Here is a 27,575-nt window from a genome sequence, read left to right on the forward strand (position 1 = left end):
GCCGGGGTCTCTGTGGAGCTGTGGCCGCGCCGGCTTGGAGCATCCCTGCGCTGGCAGGCTGGGGGACTGTGAGGCTGCATCTCCGGCGGCCAGCTCCGGAGAGGTACGACCTGCACCTCCCGCCCCGGCGACTGGGATCCCCTCGGTGCTTCCCAGCCGACCCTGGCCTTATTCCGAGGCCCATCCTTGCCATCTCCTACCCTTCTCCCAGGCCCCCTTCTCTTCTGACCTCATCTGTTCCCAGGCTCACAATCCCGATGGTTAGAATGGACCCTTTCACATAGCCTGCTGAGTTTCCAGGCCTTTCCTCCATCTCCCCGTGTGTTGGCTCTGCTCTCGCAGCTATGGGACCTTTTCTCTTTTGCTCGTGTTTTCTTGTTTGTTTTACACTGTGGCTCAGACTGGCCTGGAGCTCAGTGTGCAGCCCAGGCTGGTTTTGAACGTACAGCAGTTTTCCTGTTGTAGCCTTTGTAATGCTGGGGTTACAGGTGTGCATCATCGCGCGGGGTTTTTATGCGCAGCTAAGGGTGGAACCCAGGGCTTTGTGTCTGCTAGGCAAGTACTTTACTCACTCATCCACATTCCCAGCCCCCGCTCTCTTTCTTTCTTTTTTTCTTTTTCTTTTTCCTGTCAGCTTAAGTGCAGCCCACTTCTTTCTGGAGCCTGCTTGGAGTGTGCTGGAGTGTGATAGGGCTTTGGACTGACCCCAAAGCTTTATGATCTAGGTCAGCTGGAGAATCCCACTGCGTCTGGGTGTGCAGTATTTTCTTTGGGGGCCATGGTGGGGGTTGGGGGAGGGTCTGACTGATTCCTTGTTGCCTTCCTCCCTATCTGAGTTATATTTGTTCTTTCCTAGAACTCGAACCTGGGGGCACATCTCTTTATCATATTAGCGTGTGTGTGTGTGTGTGTGTGTGTGTGTGTGTGTGTGTGTGTGTGTGTACATGTGAGTACCAGCTTGTGCATGTCATGGTGTACATATGGAAGTCAGAGGACCACTTCAGGGAGTTGGTTCTTGCCTTTCAGCTTGTTTATATTATTTATTTTTAATTGTGTGCATGTATAACTGTGTGTGGGTGTGTGCACATGAATGCTGGTGTCTGAGGAGACCAGAGGATCACATGCACATTGAGTTGGAGTCATTAGCCTCTCCAGTGTGAGTACTGGGAGCTGAACCCAGGTCCTCTGAAACAGTAATGCTAAATCCTCTCACTTTGCTATAGCAACATTGGGATGGCAGATGTGGGTCACTGCATCTAGCACTTTGTGTGGGTCCTAGAGTTTGAACTTGGGTCATCGGGTTTGCAAGGTAAGCTCCCTTGCTGGCCTCTGGGCATACTTCTAAAGATTTATTTATTTATTATATATGAGAACACTGTAGCTGTCTTCAGACACACCAGAAGAGGGCATCGGATCCCATTACAGATGGTTGTGAGCCGCCATGTGGTTGCTGGGAATTGAACTCAGGATCTCTGGAAGAGCAGCCAGCGCTTTTAACTGCTGAGCCATCTCTCCAGCCACCCTGGGCATACTTTTAAGTCTCAGGAGTTTCCTTGCATGTATCCAGTGAGACTTACAGGTGTTTCCCAGAGTAGATGGGACATGGGTATGAGGACCATGGCCGGGTAGAAGCTTCTCTTCATTTGAAGAAAACTGGGCTAAGAATTGTCTCCTTGGGGTTGGGGATTTAGCTCAGCGGTAGAGCGCTTGCCTAGCAAGCGCAAGGCCCTGGATTTGATCCCCAGATCCAAAAAAAAGAAAAGAAAAAAAAAAGAATTGTCTCCTTGATTGACACTAAAGAGAGTGTGTGTGATCCAGCTCTAGGTGAATGAGAGAGGAGTGAGGTGCTAGAAAGTCATGGCTCCAGCAAGAGGAGTTTCAGGATAGTATTGTTGTATTAGCTCTCAATGACTTGTATACGCTAGGGATTAGACATTTCTGCCTATGTGCTCCTGTGGAGTCCTGACTCAAAAGCTTCTCTCTTCCCTGAGTGGGCAACATAGACAGCCGGTAAGGTTTGAGCCTTTGAGATTAGATCTTGCTGTGGTGCCTAGGCTGCTGTCAAGTCTGCAGGCTCAAGCTATCTTCCCGCCTCAACCCTAAGTAGCAGGGACTATAGACCCACATCACTGTGCCTGGCTTGTGTGTGTGTGTGTGTGTGTGTGTGTGTGTGTGTGTGTGTGTGTGTGTGTGACATGTGGGAGTGCATGCATATGGAGGTCCCAAGTCAATGTTGGGTGTCCACAAACACTCTCTACCTTAGAAAGCATTTTCAGTTAATTATTTTTGAGACAGAATCTCATTATGCAGACCAGGCTGGCCTTTAACTCACAGAGATCCTCCTGCCTCTGTCCCCCAAGTGCTGGAATCAAAGGTGTGCACCACCACCCACAGCACGTGGTTTCATTTTGAGTGTTTGAGTGTTTGCTTGCATGTATGTATGTTCATGAAGTGCCCACAGAGGCCAGGCGAGAGAGTTGAACCTCTGGGACTTTAACTGTAGTTAATGGTGGTTGGGAGCCATCATGTGGGTGCTGAGAACAGAACCTCGCCCTCCGTAAGAGCAGCCAGCGCTCTTAACAGCTGAGCCATCCTCTCTCGTGTCTTGCATTTTGAGACAGGGCCTCTTTGAACCTCACTGATTCGGTTAGGCTGGTAGTCTGGGCACCTTCGGGGATCCTTTTGTGTCCACCTCCCCTCTGCTAGGACTATGGCTGCAAGCTGCAGCTCTGGGCAGCAGGGGATCCAAAGTCAGCGTTAATGCCTGTGTGGCAAGCTCCACACTAGTAAGGCTTCTCCCCAAGACCAAGAGAGACTGCCAGTTCAAGGCCATGTTGACAAAACCTGCCAGCGAAGCCCAGGCTGAGAAATGCTGTCGGTTGGAAGGAGGACTCAGGAGGGAGGAGGTTGTTGGAAACCGGAAGGGTAGTTCTTCTCTTTTTCTGTTTGGATTTTTTGGGAGGGCTGTAGACCAAGCCAGCCTTTACTTTGTAATTCTGCCTCACCCTCCTAGGCATAGGATTACAGGGGTAGTTCTCAATGTGACAACACGGGGTCTAATAAAGAGGAGAAGGGCTGGGGTTGGGCTCAGATAGAGAAGGGTCCACATGGAAGACAGGAATCAGTGTGTCCCAGGAGCAGTTCTGAGTCAGCCTGGTGACTCTGTTTTTGAATGTTCATGCGTGCACATACGTGTATATGTGCTTGTGGGATTACAGGAGCACACCAGTATGCTTGGTGTGTGTGTGTGTGTGTGTGTGTGTGTATACGTGTGTGTGCGTGCCTGCGTGCCTGCCTGCGTGCCTGCCTGCCTGCCTATGGGATTACAGGAGTCCACTGCTATGATGCTTGGTTTTTCAAATTCTCTAGCCTGCTTTGGAGTGTCATAGTTATAAGCCAATTACATCCCAGTTAAGCTGCCATAAGTAAATCCCGGCAGGAGCCTGCCGTCTGCAGGGAGAGTGGGTATGGCCCAGAGTGACTGTGAATTGGATTCATGTCAGCCTGATTCTGTGCTTTCTCAGGCAGTTAAGAAAAAAACAAAGCCTTTGACCTGGGGAGATGGCTCAGTCAGTAAAGAGCTTGCTCTGCGTCTCCAGTGCCACATAAAAAGCAAAGCAGATGGTGTGTGTCTGTGTCTGATCCCATGCTAGTGGGTCGGAGACTTAGGAAGACACTCCCTGTCCACCCGTGCTCGCTCACACACACACACACACACACACACACAGAGAGAGAGAGAGAGAGAGAGAGAGAGAGAGAGAGAGAGAGGATGCAAACAAAGAAACCCTTCTGTTAAATAGAACTAATAATGCACACCCGTGATCCTTTCCTTCTCTCTGAACAAGGACTTGTTGGGCAGCCTGGGCTACCCTGGAACTCAGCATGCAGAGCAGCAGAGCAGGCTGGTGTCTTTGATTGGGATGCAGCGTGCAGGAAGGGGGGATCTGAGGCTGTGCTGAGCTGAGTGGAGGAGTCCTCGGTTCTTGCAGTTCTTGCTGTTCGGAAGGAGTCTGGAAGGAGCTCCAGGTTCGAGCCCGCACCTGAGATTCAGGAGGCCCCACTTCCGTCCACAGTACTCAGATACAAAACCAACCAGGCCAACCCTTGGGAAGGGAGCAGGAGGGTCAGTCATCAAGCTGATCAGTGACTACAGGAGACCCTGTCTATCAGAAACAAAACAAAACAACATTGGTCAAGGCTCTTGACACCGAGCCCGAAAACCTGAATTTTTATTTTATTTTATTTTAGATTTTTAAATGTTTAAAAATAAATAAAAAAAAATTTTTTTTCAAGACAGAATTTTACTGTGTAACTCTGTCTGTGTTGGAATTCACTGTAGACCAAGCTGGCCTCGAACTCACAGAGATCTGCTTGCCTCTGCCTTCTGAGTGCTGGTGTGTGCCACTTTAATGGGTGTGTGCCACTACGTACTGGCAACTTTTTTTTAGGGTGCTTTTGTGTATGTGTCTGTTTTGGGGTATATGCATGTGAGTGTACTCGCCTATAGAAACCAGAAGAGACCATCCGATTCCCTAGAACTGAAGTTACAGGCAGTCAGGAGCCACCCAGCATGGGTGCTGGGAACTGAACTCTGGTTCTCTGCAAGAGCAGTGTGCACTCGTAACCTCTGAGCCAGCTCTGCAGCCATGGTAGCCTTAGCTCTATCCCAAGCCCTACATAGTGGATTAGAAAACCGACTTCTCAACTTCACAAGATGTCCTCTGACTTCCACAGGCAAATGTGTACCAACTCTCTCTCTCTCTCTCTCTCTCTCTCTCTCACACACACACACACACACTCACAGTTTCTCTCCTCAGAAACACACACAGATTAAAAAAAAAAAAACAAATAAAAAGGGACAGTTCAGTATAGCCTGAACCTGTGGAATTGCTCAGTATCTTGTGTAAATTCTTGCTGCTATCTGGATAAGTTCTTGGGAAGCAGAGTGGCAGAGGTGTGGGCCGAGGTTCCGGGGCCTGTGCGCGCTGTATGCTGTATGTGCTGTATGCTGTGCGTGCTGTATGCTGTGTGTGCTGTATCCTGTACTGTATGCTGTGCGTGCTGTATGCTGTGCATGCTGTATCCTGTATGTGCTGTATGCTGTGCGCCCTGTATGCTGTCACACTGTTTACTGGGCATGGTAGAGCATGCCTGTGACCCCAGCATTTGGAAGGCGGAGGCAGGAGGATCAGGAGTCCAGAGTCATCCTTGGCTAGTTTGTGGTTAGTTTTGGCTACATGAGATGCTGTCAAGAAGGAAGGAAGGAGGGTTGGGGATTTAGCTCAGTGGTAGAGCGCTTGCTGGGTTCGGTCCCCAGCTCCGAAAAAAAAGAAAAAAAAAAAAAAAAGGAAGGAAGGAAGGAAAAGGGAGTAGAGTGATTGTGGGAAGGCAAGCATGGTGGTGCATGTGTATGTGTATATTCCCAGAACCATGTTCAAGCTCCTGTCCCCACATCCCCAGTGCTGGGATTCCAGACACATACTACCTTACACGGCTTTTTATGTGGGTACTGGGGATCCAAACTCAGGTCCTTCTGCTTGTCCAGCTAGTATCTAACGGCTGATCCACCCCTCCCTCTGTTGTCCCCGACTTCCAGGACATGTCCAATGATGATGAGGCAGCGGCAGAGGCAGCGGGTGACACCCACCTACTTGGCTTCTCTGATGAGATCCTCCTACATATCCTGAGCCACGTCCCCAGCACAGACCTGGTTCTCAATGTGCGGCGTACCTGCCGGAAGCTCGCAGCCCTGTGTCTGGACAAGAGCCTGGTGCACACTGTGCTACTGCAGAAGGACTACCAGGTGAGGCAGGACGGGCAAGAGGGCAGGATCAGCCAGGTGCCAGCCTGCGGCGGCCAGTGGCAGGCACTGATATTTGCACAGAAGACTGTGTGACCGGGAATGGTGTTCAGGATATGCTAAGTGTCAGAGCCAGGGTGGAAAAGGGTAGGTGATGTGCCCCGTGGCAGTGGGGATAGTGCAGGTGGATCGAGTTCTGGGAGGGCGGGAGCCTGGGCCTCAAATGCAGGGTTCAATGGAAGGCCTTCCATGTAGGCGCCACAGGGTAGAGCTACACCACAGGACAAATGGTGGAAGGTCTTTGTGGAGTGGCATAGCAGATGACACAGTAGACATTGCTGCAGAAGAGCTGAAGTCTCTGATCAACTGAGACACTAGCCTGCCACGATAGGACACACATGTAGTCCCAGCACTCAGGAGGTGGAGGCAAGATGCTCACGGCTCAGACCAGGTTAGTCACACACAGACAGGTGTGCCTGTATATCCGGTGGTGGGATGTGCCTGTCATCCAGCACTCAGGAGCTGAGGCAGGGGGATCTGTAAAACTCAAGGCCAGCCTGGTCTACAGAGTCAGCCAGGTCAGCCAGGGCTACACAGTGAAACCCCGTCTTTAAAAAAATGCAACAGCATGTTGTGCGGTGGTGGCGCATACCTTTCATCCCAGCACTCAGGAGGCTGAGGCAGGCAGATCTCTGAGTTCGAGGCCAGCTTGGTCTACAGAACAAGTTCTAGGACAGCCAGGGCTACACAGAGCAACCCTGTCTCAAAATCAAACTAGCAAAAATTCTAGCTGTAAAAAGCTAGTTATTTTTAGATGTGTGTGCCCGTGCGTGAGTTCTTGTGGCCGGCGGCGTCAGATTCCCTGAAGCTGGAGTTACAGGCAGTTGTGAGCCGCCCAATGTGGGTGCTGGGAACTGGACTCAGGCCCTCTGGAGGAGCAGAGCGCACCACGGCCATCCCTCCAGTCCCAGTGACAGCTTTTAGCAAGCAGCTGCTTTTCTCTTTTTTTACTTTTTAATTTTTTTGGAGATTGGCTTCCTTTATGTAGCTTGGCTATTCTGCAACTCACTCTGTAGACTGGGGTGGCCCCAAACTCAGAGATCCATCTGCGTCTTCCTCCAAAGTGCTGGGATGAAAAGCTTGTTTTTCTTTCTGAAACAAGTGTCTTTTTTTTTTTTTTTTTTTCTGGAGCTGAGGACCGAACCCAGGGCCTTGTGCTTGCTAGGCAAGCGCTGTACCACTGAGCTAAATCCCAACCCCGAAACAAGAGTCTTGATGAGTACTCCAGGCTTTGCTGGTACTCTGTAGCCAAACTTGTAATGCTCCTGTCTCAGCCTCCCAAGTGTTGGAATGACTGGCATGTGCCACCAGGGCCTGGCTAGCGAACATCTTCCTGGGAGCCAGGCTCTTCTCTTGACTGCTGGCAGTGATGGGTGTCTGGAAGAGGAAGGGTGGCACTCTCCTCCGAGCCAGAGTGGGAAGTAGCCAGGGACACCTGTCTCTCCTGCCCTGTCCCACTCTGCAGGCCAGTGAGGAGAAGGTGAAGCAGCTGGTGAAGGAGATTGGCCGGGAGATCCAGCAGCTGAACATGGCAGGCTGCTATTGGCTGCCCGGCTCCACCATCGAGCACGTGGCCCGCTGTCACAGCCTGGTGAAGGTGAACTTGTCAGGTTGTCACCTCACCTCGCTGCGGCTGTCCAGGGTGCTCTCCTGCCTGCAGCGCCTGCGCTCACTGGCCATCGACGTGAGCCCTGGCTTCGACGCCAGCCAGCTGAGCAGTGAGTGCAAGGCCACGCTGAGCCGCGTGCAGGAGCTCAAGCAGACGCTCTTCACACCGTCCTACGGCGTGGTGCCCTGCTGTGCCAGCCTGCAGAAGCTGCTGCTGTACTTCGAGATCCTGGACCGCACCCGTGAGGGCGCCGTCCTCTCCGGCCAGCTCATGGTGGGCCAGAGCAACGTGCCCCACTACCAGAACCTGCGTGTCTTCTACGCACGCCTGGCCCCTGGCTACATCAACCAGGAGGTGGTAAGGCTCTACCTCGCTGTGCTCAGCGACCGCACGCCTGAGAACCTGCATGCCTTCCTCATCTCCGTCCCCGGCAGCTTCGCAGAGAGCGGGGCCACCAAAAACCTGCTGGACTCCATGGCCCGCAACGTGGCCCTGGATGCCCTGCAGCTGCCCAAGTCCTGGCTGAATGGCTCCACCCTCCTCCAGCACATGAAGTTCAACAATCCCTTCTACTTCAGCTTCAGCCGGTGTACGCTGTCAGGCGGTCACCTGATCCAGCGACTCATCAATGGGGGGAAGGACCTGCGTAGCCTGGCCAGCCTCAACCTCAGCGGCTGCGTGCACTGCCTGTCCGCGGACTCATTGCTGCGGAAGGCCGAGGACGACATCGACAGCAGCATCCTCGAGACTCTGGTGGAGTCCTGCTGCAACCTGCATCACCTCAATCTCTCAGCCGCCCATCACCACAGCTCTGACGGCCTGGGCCGCCACCTCTGCCAGCTCCTGGCTCGGCTCTGCCACCTGCGCTCCCTGTCCCTGCCTGTCTGCTCTGTGGCCGACTCGGCACCCAGGCCTGACCGTGCGCCTGCCCCGCCAGCCATGCATGCAGTACCCCGTGGATTTGGCAAGAAGGTGCGCATTGGGGTGCAGACCTGTCCCAACCCCTTTGTGGGCCAGTCGGCCCCACAGCCTGCCTCTGTGTTTTGGTCTCTGCTGAAGAAGCTCCCATTTCTGGAGCACCTGGAACTGATCGGGTCCAATTTCTCCTCAGCCATGCCCCGCAATGAGCCAGCCATCCGCAACTCCCTCCCGCCCTGCAGTCGGGCACAGAACGTGGGGGACTCAGAGGTGGCCGCCATTGGCCAGCTGACCTTCCTGCGGCACCTGACACTAGCCCAGCTGCCAGGCATGCTGACGGGCTCTGGACTAGTGAGCATTGGCCTACAGTGCCAGCAGTTGCAGTCCCTGTCGCTGGCCAACCTGGGCATGATGGGAAAGGTGGTGTACATGCCTGCTCTTGCCGACATGCTGAAGCACTGCAAGCGTCTGAAGGACCTGAGGTGAGGGTCTGAGGGGTGAGGGTCTGAGATGAAGGTCTGAGGGGTGAGGGGCTGAGAGGTGAGGACCTGATATAAAGGTCTGAGGGGTGAGGGACTGAGGGGTGAGGGTCTGAGGGGTGAAGGTCTGAGGGGTGAGGGACTGGGGGGTGAGGGGGTGAGGGTCTGAGATGAAGGTCTGAGGGGTGAGGGGCTGAGGGGTGAGGGTCTGATATAAAGGTCTGAGGGGTGAGGGTCTGAGGGGTGAAGGTCTGAGGGGTGAGGGACTGAGGGGTGAGGGACTGAGGGGTGAGGGGCTGAGGTCCATTAGAACAGCAGCCAGTGCTCTAACCATTGAGCCATCTCTTCAGGTCTGTGTCCCATTTACCCCAGCTCTTCACTCCCTGTTTTTTGAGACAAGGTCTCAGGATGTCACCCTGGCTGGCCTGGAACTTACTATATAGACCAGACTGGCTTTGGATTCACAGAGTCCCCTCCTGAGTGCTGGGATTAAAGGTGTGCCCTACTATACCTAGTCTAAATTTTATCATTGTTACCATGGGGCACATGTGCCACAGTGTACCTGTGGGGGCCAGAAGGCAAATGCATGCGGTTGCTTCTGTCCTCCCACCTTTATGTGGGCTCCGAGGGCTGACTGTAGCCATTAGACTTCCCCAGCACATGCTCTTACCTAACTAACCCTGAGCCCCCCCACCCCCCATTCTTCCACACTTTATTTCCTCAGACAAAATGTCTCACTGAGCCTGATGCTGGCCAGTGACTTCCTGGGGGTCAGAGACATGTGTGGCCTGCCTGGGTCTTATGTGGTTGTTGGGGATTTGATCTCAGTTTTTAGTATTTGCTGGAAAGCACTCTTAACCACTGAGCCATCTCCCCAGGCCCCTCACAGTGACTCTTAGAGGGTGTGTGCAGTTGGCTAGGGACTTCAGGACGAAGGTGTACTGGATATCTGACAGCATGTGACCTGAGTCCCAGAGCAGCCAGGGCACTGCAGGAGGCAGCAGGGGAGAGGGAGATGGGGCAACAGCGGCAGGCAGAGGCGAGCTGAGGGTTTCAGCTGGGAGCTGCTGCCCGTGCCCTGTGGGGACAAGAGCAGGCAGGCTGTGTAAAAACAGATTATCTCAGAAAGGAACTAGAACTTCTGGGAGTGGTGGCCTTGAGGCAGTTAGCAGGACCTATCCTGGGAAGTGGGAAGAAATAGAGCTCACAGGCCTTGGAGGACCCTGTTGTGGCCATTGTCCCTCAGCATCACAGGTTCAAGACCTGACTGGGACAGTGAGTCTGAGCCCAGCCTGGGCACCTTAGCAAGACCCTGTCCTGAAGTAAAATCTCTAATGAAGGGTTGAGGATGTAGCTTGGTGGCAGAGTGCGTCACACGCTCAAGACGCCGGTTTCCAGAGCCGAGCATGGACTGCATTCACACTGACACACTGTAAAGTACAGGGCGACCGTCATCACCCAGCATCTAAAGGAGAAGAGCTTAGGACTACACAGGTGGATCTCACTGAGTTTGAGGCCAGCCTGGGTTAGTGAGTTCCAAGCCAACCAGCGCAACAGAATAAGACCCTGTATAAAAAACTTTTTAAAAAACAGAGTAGGGGAGAGGGTGGGGGGGAGGAACGAGCAACTCTTTTCTCTTTTCAGCCCCTCACTGGGGGATTCTAGGCAGGTGCTCTACCGCTGAGCCACACCCCAGCCCCTCACTGGGGGATTCTAGACAGGGGCTCTACCACTGAGCCACACCTCCCAGTCCTTGGATTTTTTTTCCCCCTTTTCTTTTTATTGGAGCTGGGGATTGAACCCAGGGCCTTGCGCTTGCTAGGCAAGTGCTCTACCACTGAGCTAAATCCCCAACCCCAGTCCTTGGATTTTTGAGATAGGTTCTCTCTAGCCCAAGATGGTCTCTAGCTGATGGTCTTCTTACCTCACCCGTAATTACAGGCCTGCACCCCCATAAACAGTGAGGACCTTGCATATTTTAGGGAAGCAAAGCGCTCCACCACTGAGCTCTGTCTCCAGCTCTCTTTTTACTTTAAGCAGGTTGCTCGGGCTTACTTTGAACTCACTGTCATCCATGAAGGCCTTGAACTCCTGATCCTCCCACCTCAACCCCCAGAGCCTGGGAGCACAGGTATGGCCCGTCATGCCTAAATTGTAAGCATTCCTTTTTTAATTCTGGGACAGAGTCGCGTGTGTCCTAGGCTGGCCTCATAACTTTCCGTGCAGCTGAGGATGACGAACTTCTGATTGTCTGGGAGTGTAGTGCGCTTCATCATATTAGGTTAATGCCCCTGCTTCTGGGCAGGCAAGAGGTGGTAGGACTTAAGGGCTCTGCCACTTTGTAGGTGTGGGTGGGTGGGTGGAGGCTCCAGTGAGGTCTAGAAGTCTTCCCTTAGCTTACAGGGTCTTGTACACTGCTGTCACTCTTGCCAGTGCGCTTGCTGCTGCTTTGGTGCCTGACTTAGGGCTTCTATTACCGTAATGACCACCTTGATCACCACCAGCCCAGGGATGGGACCACCGATCACTAATTTAAGATAAGCTGCACAGGTGTGTCTGTCTACAACTGGATCTTTTTTTTTTTTTTTTCTTTTTTCTTTTTTTCGGAGCTGGGGACCGAACCCAGGGCCTTGCGCTTGCTAGGCAAGTGCTCTACCGCTGAGCTAAATCCCCAACCCCCTACAACTGGATCTTATGGTGGCATCTGCTCCATTGAGGTTCCTCCTCTCAGATGACTCTAGCTTGGGTCAAGTGGACATAAAACTGGCCAACGTGGGCTGTGCTGAGAGCCTGGGCAGAGCTGACCTTTCCCCCACAGCATCCCTGGATGCGGATGTCGAGTCAGAAGCAGGAAGCACCTCACCTGTCAGTCCAAGCCAGAGCTTCCCTTGGCTCCAGGACCCACAAGGGAAGGACGAACCCTGTGCGTCTCACTGCTCCCCTCCTGGAGTTAGCATGAAGCTGGTCCTGGGCTGTTAGCCTCCATAGCTAGACTTGGCGCACAGACATGCTGAGGCCGTCTAGGTCCAAAGCCTGTGTGTTTTCTGCCCCGTCTGGTCACCTACCCTGCTGCGCCAGCCTTATGCTCAGCAGAGAGGGTCCTCGGCTGTCTCTGTAGACAGGGCTGTACCCATGCCTGGGTATCCGTGTGCATGGGTCCTGTGCCTTCCCACTGTCTCTGCCTGTGGCCTTTCCTGTCCCCCAGTCTAGTGATTGTGTCTCAGTCAGTGGATTGTGGTGGCACGTGCACTAACTGTGGCTCCCGAGTGTGACGGACACCACAGAGGAAGCAGAAGGAAACAGAGGCACTGTGGCTACAGGAAGTAGTCCACCACCTCAAGAAGCTAAGGCCAGGGGTTGGGGATTTAGCTCAGCGGTAGAGCGCTTGCCTAGGAAGCACAAGGCCCTGGGTTCGGTCCCCAGCTCCGTGGGGGGTGGGGGGGAGGCTAAGGCCGGGGCAGGGGTTTGCCTTGAGTTCAAGGTCAGCCTGGGCTAGAATAAGACCCTGTCTTCAAAAGCAACAATAGCCCCCACCCCAACAAACAAACAAAAACCCAACCAGATACAGAGACTGCTTACCTGCCCGACATCCCAGCACTCGGGCAGTTCAGGGTTATCCTTCATAGTGACTTTGAAGCCAGCCTGGGCTACACAGACCCTATGTTAGCAACTACAAAAACAAGGCAGATGGGGTTGGGGATTTAGCTCAGTGGAAGAGCGCTTGCCTAGCGAGCGCAAGGCCCTGGGTTCGGTCCCCAGCTCTGAAAAAAAGAAAAAAGAAAAAAAAAAACAAGGCAGATAGAAGCCTTGGGCTCCCGTCTGCATTGTGAAAACTTGGTAGCTGTATCAGGCAAGGCCCACCACAGCAGCCGCCCCTCCTCCCTCACACATCTGCCTTCCGCATTTCCCAGGCTTACAGATGGATGCCTTCCTCCCTGCCTGCATCCTCTCCCCTTTAGTCATCGGGCCTCCCTCTGCTTCCTCTGCTTCCTTTGTGGTGTCTCTCATACCTTTGTCTTCCTGTCCTGTCACACCCCTGGCCTTTCCTGAAGCCACAGTTAAGTCATTGCTTGCCAGAAGGGCAGACATGTTAAAGATCCTGGCTGGGCAGGCAGCTCAGTCAGCACTCACCTAGTCTTGGGGTCCATCCTCAGTTCCACATAGACTGGGTGTGCTAACTAGCATACCTGCAAGTTATGGGGTGGGTGGAGGGAGGAGGATCAGAAACTCAGTTACTGCTTAGCTACATAGTTTGGGCCAGCCTGGGCTCTGTGAGGCTGTCTTGTCTCAGAAAAAGAAGAGAAGATGGATCAGAGAAATACATTTGGTGGATGACCCCTCTGCCGGGCCATGACTGTTGCCTACTTCCTTTGGTTTTGTAAATTCAAGGAACCCAGGGGAGTCTCTGAATCTTTCAGAGCCAAGATCTTTCTAGATCATGCTGTTCTGCTGCCCTACCCCACTCCCCATGGGTGTTTTTCCCATAGGCATGGTGGTGAAGACCTATAATCCCAGCTCGTAGGAGGCTGAACTAGGAAGACTGAGTTCCAGGCCAGCCTGGGCTATATATTGGTTTGTCCCTGAGAACTAGCATCCTCTCCCGAGGCAGAATCATGTGTGCATCACGGGAGTCCTGCAGGATTGGAGATGAATTTGTCTTGTAGGTCTTCCCAAGAGCTTGATCATGGTTCATGTGGCGTCTCTGCCCAGCTCCAGCCTGTGCCCACAGCCACAGTCTGCTGTGTAAGGTACTGCCTGTTCTGAACAGACACAGGCTTCCAGAACACAGCCAAATGGCCCCATTCCTTTGGATTGCTGCCTTCTGAGGCAGGCGAGCCCAGAGATGCTGCAGCAGGTGGCCGGAGAACAGCTATAGGCTCAGGAGGCTTTGCTTGCTCTGGGCCTGCTTCCTGGGGTTATGGGGGCTGCAGGGGCACCTGCGTTTTCCGGGGTGGGGAAGTGTTCTGGTGGCAGCCCTGGGAAGCCCAGGCTCACCTGCTACCACCTCCAGCTCAGCCTATCGTGAGCCTGAGCTGGTACCAGTCTCCCAAGGCCACCAAGGACAGACACGCTGCTCTGGATGTAGGTTTGGGGTGCACCCCTGTGGCGAGAGGGCCACGGGTCAGGCAGACTGGAGGCTGAGGATTACCAAGTCACCCTAGGCTGCTTGAGCAGAAGCAAGAACCAGGCCTGGCACAGTCGCAGGGGTACCTTTGAGCTGTGTTCCTCCCACATCCTGCCTGGCTCAAAGAGCAGCATCAGAGGGGAGAGGTGCAGTCATCCAGAGAGCAGCATGTCCTCGCTGACGGGTAGTTTGTGCCAGCTGGGAAGAAATGGAGTTGGAATGAGGTCCAACCTGGGTGGATCCCATTTCCTTGTTTTCTGCCTACCCTCAGATGCCTCAGATGGCACCCATGTTAGGTCAGTTCCCCAGCCATGCTGGTTGCCAACCAGCCTTCTTCATGTGGGAAAGGGTAAGGGCTCACTGGTCCCACGGTTGGAGGGTGATGGGCTGACCTCTGTGACAGAAGACATCTTTCAGGGCAAGGTTCGGAAAGTAGCTATCTACTTAGAAAAAGGTTTGAAAGTCATATATAGGACACAGTGTGTAACTCAGCCTGGGGATCCCTGGGCTTTAGTGCAAGTCCATACTGCCACCTAGTGGTGGAGCTGGCAGCTGCTGTCTGGCACTGGGCTTCCATCCCCTGCTGTTGGGAGGATTGGGGATGGTGAGGATGGATGAGCACACACACACACACACACACACACACACACACACACACACACACACACTGAGGATTGGGGATGGTGAGGATGGATGAGCACACACACACACACACACACACACACACACACACACTGCTTCTCGTGACCCTGCATTCCTCCTGCTGCCACTTTATTTCTTTTTTTTTTTTCCTTTTTTTCCGGAGCTGAGGACTGAACCCAGGGTCTTGCGCTTGACCACTGAGCTAAATCCCCAACCCCCTGCTGCCACTTTCACAGCTTGTAAAGAAGCACTTGGGAAGCTGAGGCAGAGGGAAACTAACTAAACTCAAGGCTGGCCAGGGCAGCAGAGCGAGACCCCATCTAAGATTTAAAATCTAAAGAACTGGGCTTATGGTTCCGTGGTGGAGTGCTTGCCTGGCGTATGTGAGACCTAAGTTCAGGTCCCAGTGTTGAAAACAAATCTGGGTGGCGGTGGTATGCACTGTTGATCCCAGCACTCAGGAGGCAGAGGCAGGTGGATCTCATGACCAAGCCGGTCAAGGTTACACAGGAACCCTGTCTTGCGGGGGGGTGGGGGGTGGGGTTGGGGGTGGGGAACACTTAAAAAAGAAAAAAAAGGGAAGAGCTGAGCGCTGCAGCCTGGCTGTCATGCCGAGGCCCTGGGTTCAGTCACACACAATTTCTGGGGCCACAGAGAGGTGGCTCAGTGGTTAAGTTCATGTACTACTCTTGCAGAGGACCCCAGAATCCAGTTCCCGGGGATCTGACAGCCTCCTCTGCCCTCCTTGGGTACATACATGCAGGAATTCACACATATTTGTATAAAATATAAATGAATAAGTCTTAGATTTAAAACTGGTGGGGGGATCGGTTCAGAATTCCAGTGTGAATGTGTGTCTACAGATGCAGGTGACTGGTGTGCTTGGTGAAGGGGAAAAGGCCACTTGGCCACTTCTGTGGCCTCAAGAGTCCGGTTCCTTGTGTCTAAGAATGATGGTCTCCCTTATGCGGAGCCTGTGTGACGAGGCTTGTTCTGTGGGCCGATGGCAGGGTGCTGATGCTGGCCTCAAAGCAGCTCAGACAGGCTCCCCTTCCTTACTCACTGCGGCCCTCTGGACTCCCACTTTTTTCTGCCTTCCTTGGCTGAGCCATCTCTGCCATCAGACTGGCTCCCCAGGGTAGCCACGTGTGAGTCCTCTCCCCCACCCCCATAAGACCAGCAGGTGTGGCGGTGTGAGGCGTGGTGGGGTGGGCTTGGGGGGCACCCTAAAGGCAGTGAGATGGCTTTGAGGCGGTGCATGCCGGCAGGTCTGTAGGCAATGGCTAGCCTCCCTAGTCCCCAGAGCTCACAGCCGTCTCTCTGCAGGCTGGAGCAGCCCTATTTCAACGCCAACGCACAGTTCTTCCAGGCCCTGGGCCAGTGCTCCTCTCTGCAGCGCCTGTGCCTGGTGTCGCGCAGTGGCACTCTGCAGCCCGATGCCGTGTTGGCCTTTATGGCCCGTTGCCTGCAGGTCGTCATGTGTCACATGTTCACCGGAGAATCCCTCACCACCTGCAAGAGCCTACAGCAGTCGCTCCTCCGGAGGTGAGTGGCGTGTGCCGGGAGGTCGCAGGCATTACCGCTGTCCCTGTATGCCGGGAGGTCGTAGACAGTACCGCTGTCTCCGTGTGCCAGGAGGACGCAGGCAGTACTGCTGTCCCCGTGTGCAGGGAGGTCGCAGGCAGTACCGCTGTCCCTGTGTGCCTGGGAGGTCGCACACAGTACCGCTGCCCCCAGGCCCCTGTGTCCTCAGCCCATGATTGACTCTGGGAGATGGAGCACCACATTCCAACAGCATGGTCAGAGGGCCTGGCCCCCTGCAGGGAGTCTCTGGTCTCAGCCACGAGGAAGGCTGGGACAGAAAGAGCCCGGGAGTTTAGGGCCAGCCTCAGCCTCAGAGTTCATCTTGGAGTCTCCCCTCATCATTGTAAAGGCTGGAAGGCTGGGACAGAAAGAGCCCGGGAGTTTAGGGCCAGCCTCAGCCTCAGAGTTCATCTTGGAGTCTCCCCTCATCATTGTAAAGGCTGGGCTCCCAGCAACTCAGAAGGCTGAGGCAGAATCGGGGATTTGGGCTACATGATGGATTCAAGGCTTGGCCTACACAGCAACCATTTCAGCCAGCAAGTGCGGGACTGGGAGTTTAGCTCAGTTGGTAGGGGGCTTGCCACGCAGACACCAAGCCCTGGGGTCAGTTCCTATAGCAGGGGGCCAGAGGGATGACTCAGAAGTCATCTTACCGCACCATGGATGTGTCAGCACCCTAGAGCAGAGACCAGCCAGGCTGTCTGATGGCCTCTCCTGGACACTTTGGGCAACTGTATAGATGTGGTGCACATCAGCTTATGTGGGTGCACATCCCACGCACACACACACACACGTGTACATATATAAATAAATCTCAGTCTCCGGTACCACAGATGTGCTGGCACATGCTTATAACCCCAGCACTTGGTGAGGGAGGCAGGATTCAAGGTCCTCCTCTACTCTACTATGTGATAAGTTTGAGGCTAGCCTGGACTACATGAGACCCACCCTGTCTTTAAGAAAATGTAAGTCAAGAGAGTGTGTGGCTGGTCTGAGGAAGTCCTGCAGGGCAAGTGCTAAGTCCTGACCCAGGCCAGCATAAAACCTTCCTCTCCGCTATTGCTGGCAGGCTCGGGGCTGGGCAAAGCCCTAGAGACTGGCAGAGAGGCTGTTCTGTGGAGGTCTCTGCTGTCGCCTTGCCATCTGCAGGGTGGTGGCTCTGCTGCACACCCCTCCCCCACGGTGACAGGCCTTTCAACGGCTGTCCAGCTGTGCGGGGTGCGGGGCTGCAGGCGGCCAGCAGGTGGCAGTGTCGCTCTTGCCAGCCAGCACCCAGGGTATCTGTGAGAAGTCATAGCACTGTCTGTCCTCTTTCCTGAAGCTTCTTTTGTCTGTTTAGTAAGAGCTTTTTTTTAGACAGGGTTTTTGTAGCTCAGGCTGGCCTTGAGCCCACTGTGGTGCTGGGGATGACCTTTAACTCCGCATCCTCCCGCCTCTCTCCTGAGTGCTGAGAATGTAGGCATGTAACACCACTTATGGGGTAGCCCTGGCTGGCTGTAAGTTGTGGCAATCCTCCTGTTTCAGACACACAGAGCAGCCCCCAACGCTCTGCTTTTCTTGCCTGGAGAGCTCAGGGAAGCGCTGAACTCCACTCTTGAACATCCAGCCCCTTACCCAGCAGTATAGAGGTTTCAGCCAACAAGGCTGGGTCCCGTCCTCCCTGCACTGCTGGTTCTTGTCTGTCCCCATACCAGGCTGCGTTACTGCCTCAGGTCCCTCGGCAGTTACTTCTTTCTCACCCTCCCGTGTCTGGCTGGTTTTGATGCCAAGATCGTGGCTCCGGCCCTTCATGTTTTGGATTTGGCTTCTTCCACCTCACAGAAAGAGTCTGGATTTAGGTTGCCTTGTGTCTAACGCCGTGCACAGGGTAGTGGACTACGTTCGTCCTTCGTGTTTTGTTCATGTTTTGTTCGTGTTTTGTTGTGTGTCCCCCCGCCCCCCTTTCTTTTTGAGAGAAGGTCTCAAGTATCCCAGGCTAGCCCTAACACAGTGAAGAATGACCTTAACTTTGATGCCCCCTCTCCACATCCCATGGTTTGCCATTGCAGGCATATGCTGCCACGTTAGACTTAGGCTGTGCCTGGAAGTGTCAGGCACATACTCAGCTGACTGAGCCATGACTCAGCCTTGGAATTTCCTGCTTCTTGGTGCTGTTCTGGGCATTGACATCTCGACTCTCCCCAGCACTAGGATGACATGGATGTGCCATCATTCCAGCTCCTTTTCTCTCCTTTTGCACCCTGCAGCCCCCTGGGTGTGGTATTGGGTTCTTCTACAAGTCCCTCCCCTATCTGAGGCCTCTTTGGCCTCATATGAGGTCTGGATCCAGCATCTGGAGACCAGACTCAGTGACAGAGGTTCCTGGTGGAGCCCTGGGTTTGTGGCCTCCCAGGATGGTGAGCAGAGAAGTACCCCTGCCTGACTAACAGAGTTCCGCTTTCCCGTGCTCACACGTCCCAGCACCAGCCTGTCCAGTCCCATCTTCCCAGAACCTTGTGCTGGGCTGCCTCATGCTTGGTGGGCTTGCTCTGGTGTCCGCCCACAGCGCTGATGCGTCAGTCTGGGCGCCGGCGTGGCTCTCTGATAAGCCCACCCTAGACTTCTCTTTCTTACCTCTGCTTCACACTCAGCAGGGAAGGACCCCTCGTCGGTCCCCTGCTTCCTTGGGCCTATTTCTTGCCAGACCTTGAGATCCCTGGGAATGGGGAGGACCCCGTGTCATTTGGTCTCAAGATTTCCAGTGAAAGCTGGCACTGTGGCACTGTGGAGGTTGAGCCTGCACCCGTCTCACTAGCCTTGAGACCCTGAGTCTTCTCCCAACTTAGTCTCTGGGAAGCAGCCTCTTCTTCCAGGCACAATTGGAACCTTGCTGTGACCCTGGGTGAGCTGTGACATGGGACCACTGCCAATCACCCAACCTGTGCCATCTTCCCAGAGGGCTGGGATTGGCTTCCCAGCTTTCCTCTTCGTGTCTGCCTGCTGCTACATGGCCTAGACATGGCAGCTAAGTCCTGTGTGGGACTTGCCTGGTCCTGTGTCCTCCCTGCAGCAGGGCCTGAGCCCAGAAGCATGTGTGATAGCCCTGGCACAACCCCAGAGAGTAGCAAAGTGAGGGTGAGGGCCACCGCTCGCCTGCAGCAGTGACAGCAGTGACAGACCTGACATCTTGAGCCAGAGGCCTGTGGTAGTGTCGCACAGCCTCTGGCCTAAAGACTCAGGAATCCCAAACCTGAGTGCAGTGTGAGGTGCTGTCCTCCAGGTCCTCTCAGTGATAGAGGTCTGCTGTCCACTGTGGTGGCCTTGTCATTCTCTTGAGGCCCAGTTGGCACTGCCTTCCCACGTGGGATCTTAAAGTGTGTTTGTGGTCTGTCGCCGTATGTTGGGGCACATGACCCTGAAAGGCCGGCCGGCTGCTCCAGTCCCTGTCATGTCCCATACAAACATAGGGGCCTTTCTTTTCCTGGGTCTCCAGCTTGCAAGAACCCTAGTTAACAGCCCTCCCCCTGCTGCATCATTCTGGCAAGCTCTGGCCCAGGACAGCCTCAGGGGCCGCACTCAAGACTGAATGCACACATGTGATCCTCCATGCCAGGAGAACAGGGCTCAATCTGTGTCGGGTCTGCAGACGTGCAGAGAGGTGGTCTCCGGGGGAGCAGGGGATTGCTTAAGTCTGGCTGATGCCAAGAGCCCTAGGCTTGGACATCAGTGTCAAGAAATGGAATTGAGCTGGGGATGAAACTTGGTCAGTAGAGGGCTCTCCTGGCACGCACAGAGCCTGAGGCTCCGTCCCCAGCATGGCACAAACTGGGCATAGTGGTTCAGGTCTATAATCCCAGCACTTGGGAGGTGGGGTCAGGAGGATCCAAAGTTTAGGTCATCCTTGGCTACATAACAAGTTTGAGGCCAGCCTGGGAAGCCTGAAGTGTGAAAGCCTATCTCAAGGAAGTTAAAAATAACAGACATGAAAAGAATGGGCTTTGTGACTCTCCGCAGCCCGCCACTCCATAGCCCGCTGCTCCATAGCCTGTGCGGCTTCTGTAGATGTTTGGAGTCTGGGAGCTGCCCAGCTCAACAGTGCTCTGTGGTAGCTCTAGATGAGGCCGTTGGGGTGTTCATCCTGGCAAGCTGACCATGCGGTTCTGTCTCTGCTGGCTCACTGGAGGACCGTGGCCTGGATGCTGGCTCACTGGAGGACCGTGGCCTGGATGCTGGCTCACTGGAGGACCGTGGCCTGGATGCTGGTCTAGGTGGTTACTAAGTCCCAGCTCCACTGAACACATTCAGGAGCCAGGAGCTGTGAGCACGAAGCCCGAGGCCCGTGTAAGATGGCCAAGGTGTGTGGGCCCCACCGTAGCACTGGCATCTCGAAGAGGCCACAGGCCATTTCCGAGGGAAGACGTTGTCTAATGTTTCATTTGGTAGGTTGACCTGGGAATTTTGTCCTCATCCCGGAGCCTCTAGTTAGCCAGGTGGTGGCAAGGTACTCTATCTTGGCACTTGGGAAGTAGAGGCAAGAGGATCTCTGTGAGTTAAAGGCCAGCCTGGTCTACAGGGCAGCAAGTTCCAGGAACAGCCAAAATTACATGGAGAAACCCTGTCTCAAACCAAAACAAGGGCTGGAGAGGTGGCTCAATGGTTTAAGAGCACTGGCTGTTCTTCCAGAGGACCCAGGTTCAAATTCCAGTACCCATATGGCAACTCACAACTGTCTGTCTAGGACCCTCATTCAGACATACATAGCAGGCAAAACACCAATGCACATGAAGTAAAAATAAACTATTAAAAAAGAGAGAGGGGTTGGGGATTTAGCTCAGTGGTAGAGCGCTTGCCTAGCAAGTGCAAGGCCCTGGGTTCGGTCCCCAGCTCCGAAAAAAAGAAAAAGGGAAAGAGAGAGAGAGAGAGAGAGAGAGAGAGAGAGAGAGAGAGAGAGAGAGAGAAGAGTTAAAACAACCCCCTCGACCAAACAAAAAAAACAGTGTCCAGTGTTCAGAGGCCAGAGGGGGATGCTGAGTCCACCCAGAACTGGAGTTACAGATGGCTGTGCGTACCATGTGGGTGCTGGGAACCGACTCAGGTCCTCTGCAAAAGCAGCCTCCTAACCACTGAGCTGTATTTTAGTCCCCCTCCCACCCCAGAGCCGCTGAGGTCACATTGCTGCTCGGGTCTGAGGGCGGCTAGATCGTGTGGATATTTAGACTGCAGCAGCCCAGTAGAGAAAAGTATGGGGCCGTGTCTCCTCCAGTGCTTACCCTGTCCCCTCCCTCAGCTTTGGTCTGAACCCTGTCTTTTCTCAAGTCTCCTATGGGAATGTGCAAGATTTAAGAGCAGTGGGGAAGGTGTTTCCCATTTTGGGGCTCCCAAGGCTGCTAACAGGAGCTCTGTGGGCAGAGAGGTGATGACTACGAACGTCAGGCCAAGCAGAGCATTCTGCCTTCCCGCCCCTTAACTCACTCCGAGTGAGTTCTGCTTCCGTTTACAGCTTTGTCTTGTTTTGTTGGAGACAGGGTCTTCCTATGTAGTCCTGGCTGTCCTGGGACTCACTATGTAGACCAGGCTTGTCTTGACCTCAGAGATCCTCCTGCCTCTGCCTCTGCCTCCTGAGTGCTGAGATTAAAGGTGTACACCACCACGGCCGCTTTGGTTTTTGTTTTGAGACAGAGCTTTGTGTAGTCCAAGCTGATGTCAAGCCCAGCATGTGGCTGAGGATGACCTGAGCCTTTGAGCCCGGCTCGCCTCTCCTGAGTGCTGGGACTGCAGAGATATACCTGGTCAGCAAAGGCTTTGATTTCAGGACACGAGGCTGCCATCCTACCTACTGAGCATGCCCAGCCTGGCAGTGACTAATCTCCTTGTCTGTAGATTTGTTTCTTTTATGTGATGAGTGTTTTGCCTTCGTGTATGTCTGTGTGCATCATGTGTGTCCTTGGTGCCGGGAGAGGTTCAGAAGAGGGAGTTAGAGCGCCTGAGCCTGGACAGCCAGGTGCTCTGACCTGCGGAAACACTGGTGCCCATGCTTAGCACCCACGCCCTAGCCCTCGCACCCACCTCCACTCACACTCTTGTGCATTCACCGAGCACTTCGCCTTCCCAGCCCTGTCCTCAGCCCCGACCTCATCCCGTTAATGACTGCTCTCTGGTTCAGTTTCCAGGCCGAGAGACCCGCGTTGAACGTCGTCATCTTCCCTCTGCTCCACGAGGGCCTGACAGATGTTATCCGAGATGTCCCCATGGTGCACCTGGACGAGATCACCTTATTCAAAAGCAGAGTGGCCGAGGAACCCCCGAACCTGTGGTGGTGAGAGGGGCCCCCCTGGCACCGCCCCGCCCATCGCTCCTGCTGGCAGAGACTTTTGCAGACAGTGGGTCCTTGTCGGGACAGGAAGAAAGTTTCCGGTTCTCCTGAGACATTCACCCCAGTCCCCTGGGTTTTTCTCTCATTCTTCGGAGTGCTCAGTGACAAGAAGTAATCTGGTGAGCCATGGATGAAAGGGCAGTGGATGAGCCAGGCTGGCCTTCAGGGGCTGGCCATGCTCCTGGGGGCTGTGTGGGCTGCGAGCCCCGGGCTTCGGCCTGCTTCAGCCTGGGGACTGTCCCCTGCACCTTTGTCCGTGGTCATCTACAGGTGAGCTCAGTAATGTGACTGTACCCACATGGAGTCAGGGTGGGCCAGGCTGTCACTGTGAAATGACATTTGTGAGCCTGTGGCTCCTTTTCCTATTGAGATACATTTAGGGCGTGGTCCAGTGGCAGAGTACTCGCCTCGTGCACGTGAGACCCTGGGTTCCATCCCCACCACAAAGAAAAAAGTGTTTTAGCCCAGTGTTGTCTCTGAGATGTTTTCAGCTCAGTGATCTTGTACCAGAGGGGCCCGGGCAGAGACCGTCGGGTGGCTTCATGCCCAGATTGAGCCTGAGGAGTTGAGCCTGTATCTCACTTTTCCTTCAGTCTGTTGGCTTCCGCTTTAAAGCTCCAGGTGCTGTGGTGGTCGCAATGCTTCGCTTTACAACTCCTGGCCTCGTTAGGATAGACAAAAATGGTAAAAGCCAGAGTGAGCTGGAGCAGGGAGCACCTTTCTGTTTAGTCCTCACAAAATCCACCAAGAGCGCCGCTTGAGTGAGTTAGTGTGTGGGCACAGGCCCAGGTTCTGTCCCCAGCACCGCACACACCTGCCTGTGGCAGCTCACAGTTGTAATCCCAGCACTCAGGAGGTCAAGGCACAAGTGTGGGTCACCCTCGGCTACATAATTGAGATAGAGGATAACCTGGGCTACATAAAACCCTGTCTCACTCTCAACACATCAGAAAAAAAGGACAAAGCTAAAGAGGACCCAGTGTCTGTGGCTTCACTCATCTCTCACGGTAGCACGACTGAGCCAGCAGCCCCCAGCGGGGATGTGTGGGAGCATGTGCTCCGATTGATCCAACTGACTCCCACCTGCTCCTCTCCTGTGATGGCTCCAGGACATGTGGACACCGATGCAGGTGGCTTCCAGTCCAGACATCTCAGTCCATGCAGGCCCACCAGGCCTCACGCACTCTGGTGACCTCCCCAGACCTGGCCTGTCCTCATCTTCTGTCTCGCTGGGGCCTCCTTCCCAGCATCCCTTGCTGGTGAGGAGCAGAGCTAGGCTGTGCCCAGGAGACCTGGCTTTGGCCACAGTGTTAGGGAAACAGCCCTCAGGCCCAGGCCCCAAGAACTGTACCTCTGCCGGGCCCCTCGCCATTCTAGCCTCAGTGTTTACGCGGGGTCTCCAGGGCCAAGCCCTCCCTCCTCAGCCAGTCTCTTGCCTGAGGGAATCCTCGATTCTCTCTAGAGCCTACGGTGCTCCTCCCTGTCCTTGTTGCTGAGTGATCTTAGCTCCTAGCCAGAGGGATTGGTCTGTGTGCAGGAGATCCCAGGGGACACCCACCCCATACCCGGAGCCCCTATCCTCCCAGACCTAACACAGTCTGAGCCTGTCCTGTCCCTTCCTGGCGTCACAGGCTATTGGAATAAGGTTCCAGGGAGCAGATTGAAGTCTCACAAGGCTGGAACCACTTCTTCCAGTTCCTGGGGGATGTCTTTAGAGCATTAAACTGGAGAGCCACCCATAGGCTATCCAGGACCAACTGCTGCTTGCCCTTAACATGAGAATGCCGCTGCTCCCAGCCTGTGATAGAAACAGGCTGCCTGAAGGTATCTGTCCCAAGGATCCTTGTGACTTCTTCCTTTAAAGGTGGTCCTACTCAGCTGGGTATGGTGCTGAAGGTTTAAATCCCTGTGAGTTCGAGGCCAGCCTGGTTGGCATAGTGAGTTCTAGGACAGCCAGGGCTATGTAGAGACTCTGTCTCAAAAAAAAAAAAAACAGCAAAAATCCCAAACAAAGAGCAGCCCCATTCAGATAGGAAATCACCTTTCTCCGGGGATGTTATTCAAAAGGCCAGAGCCATCCTGTCAGCCTGGCAATGGCAGTTCTTAGGAACAGGCAGTGTTAACCTGTGGCATCTTTTATGCCCAGAGACTGGGCTGACAGGGAGGGTCTGGACACAGGAGGCTGGGGGTGCAGACTGCCTGAGGAATCACCCCCAACTAGTAGGCCTTGTATTCTCAGCGTCTCCTGCAACAATCCTTTGACTTCAAGCGAGAAATTTCTCTCCTCCACTGGGGACAGGAGCCACCAGATGTCAATAGCGTGCTTATTTTCGCTAAGTGCTATTTTGGCACTGGTGTTAATCGAAATTTATAGCCTGCAGCATTTGACGCTAGGAAAAGAACCCACCCCAATGGTCCCTGATTGGCAGGACTGGGCTGTTAAGACGCAGACCATATGCTGTCTGCTGAGAGCATGGTGAGCGCTTGTGCCTCTGTGTGTGTGTGTGTGTGTGTGTGTGTGTGTGTGTGTGTGTGTGTGTGTGTGTGTGTATACATGTGTACTTGCACCTGCATGTGTGACACGTACATGTGTATGCCTGTGTGCATGCATCTGAGCCTGCGTCTTCTGGTGTGTGTTCTTTACAGTAAGCAGGGGACATGGGGGAATTCATCCTTTGTAAACAAATTCCCTGACCTCCTCTGGCTGCCTCGGCCCACCCCTGGCTGCTCTTCCTCCCTCTCTAGACCTTGTGGGTTTTTTGGTTTGGTTTGGTTTGGTTTGGTTTGGTTTGGTTTGGTTTGGTTTGGTTTTGGTTTGTTTTTGTTCTTGTTGTTTTGTTTTGTTTTTTTGAATCAGCATTTCTCTGCATAGCCCTGGCTGTCCTGGAACTCACTTTACAGACCAGACTGGCCTTGAACTCAGAGATCTGCCTGCCTCTGCCTTCCGAGTGCTGGGACTAAAGGCGTGTGCCACCACTGCCTGGCTAGACCTTGTGTTTTGTGTGCTGTCTTTGATGCCATATCTCCTTGCTTGGCAGAAACCAGCACACTGGGCTCACTGAGTGGCTTTCCTCTTTTCTTCTTAAAGCTCTCTGCATGTGTGCACGTGTGCATGTGTGTGTGCAGGTCTGTATGTGCCACGGCACATGTGTAGAGGGTAGAGGACAATCTTGGGTATCTCGTCTCACCTTCCTCCTGTTAGAGACAGGGTCTTTTGTTTGCTGTTGTGTACCCTTGCCAGTCACGTTTGGGCACCCAGGGCAGATTCCCAGTCCTTCTACTGCATCAGAGCCAGAGTTAAAAGCCACGCGCTTAGCAAGATGATGGGGACTGGGCCAGGCTAGGGCCGGGGAGTCTGTGGGAAAGATTAGCCTAAGCAGTGGGGCTGTTGGTACCAAAGGCTAGGCCGCAAGCAGGATGGACTGCCACCCTCAGGCCATCTCCAAGAGGGGCCAGCATGTCTCCCCCGCTCTAGCCTCCACTGCTACCTAGCCTTGAAGACCGGGAAACTGCTGCTCTTCCTTAGGAAAAATGAAAGGCCTAGTGTGATGGGGCAAGCCTCTCATTCCAGCCTAGAGGGGGTGGCAGCAGGGGGCCGCAGTTCAAGGCCAGCTTCAGTTATAATGAATTTGAAGCCAGACCGGGCTCATAAGATACTATGTCAATAGAGATGGGGGGTGGGGGGAGACAGACAGACAGACAGACAGACAGATTTGAATGGTGTATGAAGAAACAGAAGAGAAGAAATTTTGAATGGGGTATGACTACAGGCAGTGGGTCTTAGGCTGTGACCTCTCTCTGTGGATGTGACCCGTTCATTGGTACTTGCAGTTATTAGTGTCCACTGCGCTGTTGTGAGGGTTTTGTGATAGGTCCATCTGCATTTGGAGCTGCAGGATACAACAGAAGTTTCCAGGGTCAGTGTTAATGCTGCACGAGATTCTAGACCAGGCATGGTTCCTACGTTAGCTGCTTAATGGTAACACCTACATCTCTTGGGAGGATTAGCAACAAGTGGGCATCATCAGATCAGGACCTTAACTGTACCTACCACCCCACCCCCACAACCGCTAGACCGGGCAGGCTCCCATAGGGCTGCCATTCAGTGAGGCCAGGGTCCCCGGAGCTGCTGCTGCTAATGCCGGCCCTGGATCTGCTTCAGAACCTGGAAACAGGGGGAAAGGGAGGGCAGGGGCAGCACTAGCTAAGCTCTGACCTCTGGTCATGGGTTGCTGTGCAAGGAATGTATGTGCGAGCAAGGGTTTCCACAGCAGAGTGGGCATGCATCAGTAGGCGTGTCTATGTGTGAGCACACAAGAGCTCATGTCCAGATAACGCTCATCTCGGAGCCTCTTCAAGCCTCTACCTGACTGTGATATATTGTGTGTGGCTTTCCCGGGCACCATCTGAGCTCGCCGTTTAGTTTTGGGGCAAGGAGAAAGGCCTTGAGACCAGGTGCTAAGTGACCATTCCCTCCCTTGTGCTGACTGACCACCTGACTCCCGTCCAGCTGGAACTGCCTGTGGCTGGTGTCTGATAGTGACAGATCACTATGGTGCTGACACGCTGCATTCTGAATAGGTGTTTCTATGTAAACCTGTGGCATGTAGAAGATCTCTAATAAACGGAACTCGATTTAGAAAACCAGGCAACAGTGTGGTCCTTACAGCAGGGCCTCTCGACTATCCGTGTGGTCAGACTCAGAGGCTCCAGTGGGGAGGCCCTCATTCTGTTTTTTTGAGGCAGAATCTCACGTAGCTTAGGCTGGCTTCAAATCTAATACATGGACAAGGCTGGCTTTGAGCTCCTAATCCCGCTGTCTGGTTGTGGATATCAGTGCCAACCTTGACCTCAGCAGAGCCTGTGTCAAAAACACCCCCAGGTGGCCCCCTCTGCGCTGGTTGGGGGCTTCCTCACAACATGGCTGCCAAATTGAATCACAAGCATTCCAAGAAAACCAGCAAGGTGTGTTCAGTTTTGGAACTCAGCCTGTGGTTGTCACCTCC

General features: G+C 53.9%; 1 protein-coding gene across 3 annotated transcripts; it reads left to right on the plus strand.

Annotated features, from left to right (window-relative positions):
- On the plus strand, positions 1-27,216 carry Fbxl18 (F-box and leucine-rich repeat protein 18). Of its 3 annotated transcripts, none has more exons than XR_015634133.1 (6): positions 1-103; positions 5,597-5,803; positions 7,326-8,441; positions 8,581-8,869; positions 15,960-16,178; positions 22,360-27,216. XR_015634133.1 is itself a non-coding variant. In NM_001398874.1 (5 exon segments), coding segments are annotated over 4 exon segments (2,124 nt in total). In that variant the 5' UTR covers positions 1-103; positions 5,597-5,599; the 3' UTR covers positions 22,517-23,036.
- Positions 27,217-27,575: the final 359 nt, after the last annotated feature.

This window comes from Rattus norvegicus, chromosome 12 (genome assembly GCF_021556685.1).
Source record: "Rattus norvegicus strain SHRSP/BbbUtx chromosome 12, alternate assembly SHRSP_T2T, whole genome shotgun sequence".
In the NCBI taxonomy this organism is placed as follows: domain Eukaryota; kingdom Metazoa; phylum Chordata; class Mammalia; order Rodentia; family Muridae; genus Rattus; species Rattus norvegicus.